At 39.6% G+C, this 2,631-nt stretch overlaps 1 protein-coding gene across 1 annotated transcript; it reads right to left on the minus strand.

The window, feature by feature from the left end:
* Positions 1–1,446: 1,446 nt before the first annotated feature.
* Positions 1,447–2,385, minus strand: LOC137561982 (olfactory receptor 5P81-like). Its single transcript, XM_068273326.1, has one exon. It carries the CDS (start codon positions 2,383–2,385, stop codon positions 1,447–1,449), a length of 939 nt encoding a protein of 312 aa, XP_068129427.1.
* Between the last annotated feature and the right edge of the window lie 246 nt (positions 2,386–2,631).

A 2,631-nucleotide genomic window follows, 5' to 3' on the forward strand; every position in this document is an offset into this window, starting at 1 on the left:
ACACAGCATAAAATTATTAGGAACAAATATATAAATTAGTTTTAAGCTACAGGAAGGGTTTAAACTCATCCCCCTACTTCATTCATGAGCTAATTGATAAGATACTGAAATTATCAGATTGTGTTCTCCTGGAGAATTTATTGGCTAGACTGCAGGAGAATGGAGGGGACCGGATGGAATCTGAGTGAAAAGATGAACTATAGGGGGCAGGAGGAAGGCTCAGGTAAGTATAAACCCTGAGGTTATCTTCGTCGCAGGTACACTTTGATATATATATATATATATATATATATATATATATATATATATATATATATATATATATATATATATATATATATATATATAATCTTGTCAGGAAGAATTAGATTTAAGTTTATTCATAACCACTTAAATTAGGCCATTACAAATTAGGCCACTACAACTTTAAGGGTTCGCTGCAGGGCCATACTACTCAGCACACAGGTCATCCCCCATTTTTTGCCCACCAACAGAGCTTTCTGTTGGTGGGCTCTAATTGCTGCTACCCTGTTTGCTTATTTATTTATTTTAATAAATTTGTCCCTTCCCGCCGGCCAATCACCACGATCAGCTGTCACAGGCATCAGCCTATGAGAGCCGATCGCTCCTAATCCTCTGTAGGGGACAGCCAAGTGACACGGCTGTTCCCAGTACAGCACTGCCTTAGATCGCAATGCTGTACATTGTAAATAGTGATCGCCACTGGGAGACTGATGACAGAGCGGAGCTTTTTCATTCAAGCGGAGATGTACGCCCATAGGCCCGCAATCTCCTGCAGAACACGCCCCCAGGACTTCACGCCAATTGGTGTTGAGCAGTCCTGGGGGAGCCGCTGCGTTCACGCCAATTGGAGTGGAGTGGTCGGCAAGTAGTTAAAGGGAAGGTTCATGCAGCACCTTCCACGGGCTGGAGGAAGCCCCAGGTAAGTGGATTTGTATTTTTATTTTTTTTAGGTGCTGCATGAACCTCCCCTTTAAAGGGCACCTGAAGTGAGGAAAATTATTTAAAATAAACACATGACGTTGCTGCAAATGAGTATTACATACTAACCTCACCGTCAGTTCCTCTCAGAAGCTCACCATTTTCTTCTTACAGTGATCCCTTCCAGTTCTGACAATATTTTGTCAGAACTGAAATATACCAGTTGCTGTCAGTTATATATCAGCAGCTGTCAGTTACAACTGAATGTGCAAGGTAATGTCCATTTTTCCCTATGGCTCAAATGGGTGATATTACAATTTAACAGTGTGCTGACCAGGAAGCTATTAGGGGGTAATGGCCATTTTAAAAATGGAGGACGGAGAAATCCATTGATCACAGTGGACAAATGGGACGCAGGAGAGGAGAATGTGATTGAGGAGTAGACTAAACAGGAGGTAAGTATGACCTGTGTATGGTGATTTTGACTTTTTATTTTTAAGCATATCACATAACTAATCGGATATTAAGCAGCAGTTTAAGAAAAGCTCTCTTTATCTCCTGGTTCCTCAGGCTGTAGATGATGGGATTCATCAATGGTGTCACCACAATGTACAATAAGGACCTGTATTTGTTGATATTGACTCCGCTGTTATCTGCTGGTACCATGTATACTGTCATTAGAGTTCCATAATAAGTACAGACAGTGACCAGGTGGGAGCTGCATGTGGAGAAGGCCTTTCTCCTTCCATAAGCAGAAGATATCTTCAGGATGGTGAAAGAAATGCAAACATAAGTCATGATTATAAATGCAAATGGAAAAAATATTATGAATATTGAATTGATGAAGTCGTGCAGCATCAAACCAGACGTGTCTGAGGTGGACAACTCTACAAAGGGTCCAAAGTCACAGTAGAAGTGATCAATGTAATTACGGTTGCAAAAACTAAATTGAAACAGCTCAATGAGTTCACTTGATATTAATAAGGTGACCAAGCACCATGAACCAGCAACTAGCTGCAGGCAAAAATTGGGATTCATCAAGGAAGAATATCGCAATGGGCTGCAAATTGCCAAATATCGATCATAGGACATGGTGGCAATAAGAAAACATTGCACAAATCCAAAAATACCAAAACAGTACAACTGGATAATGCATTCAGTAATTGACAGTTTTGCTTCCTCAATAAATATAATGTCCAGCATCAGAGGCACCACACTGCTAGTCAGGAGAACATCCGCAGTAGCTAAATGTTTAAGAAAGAAGAACATCGGGATTTTAAGATGGTCAACAGTAGTCACCAAAATGATAATGAGAAGGTTGCCACAAAGTATCATAATGTAGATTAAGAGAAACCCAATAAACAATAGAGCTTTGAGTGTGCTATGAACTTGAAATCCAAGTAAGTGAACCTGAGTAACTTGAGTCTCATTGGCTTCACACATGATTAGAGGTGTGACCAAGTGTGAAACAAATGTGCTTTCTGAGCTCTAGACCATGGAACGGTGTCTAGAAATGATGTCTTTTAGAGTTTATATGATGCATCAATGATGTTTATATAAAAGTCGGTTATTTACCTACCTTTTCAAATGTGTGCGTTACTTCTGAAAATAAACACACAACAAAATAAATAAATACGCAACAGCAAATAATACAAGTTTTAAAGTTTGCATTGTCCCCAAGCACTGGTT

This window comes from Hyperolius riggenbachi, chromosome 3 (genome assembly GCF_040937935.1).
Source record: "Hyperolius riggenbachi isolate aHypRig1 chromosome 3, aHypRig1.pri, whole genome shotgun sequence".
NCBI lineage: Eukaryota > Metazoa > Chordata > Amphibia > Anura > Hyperoliidae > Hyperolius > Hyperolius riggenbachi.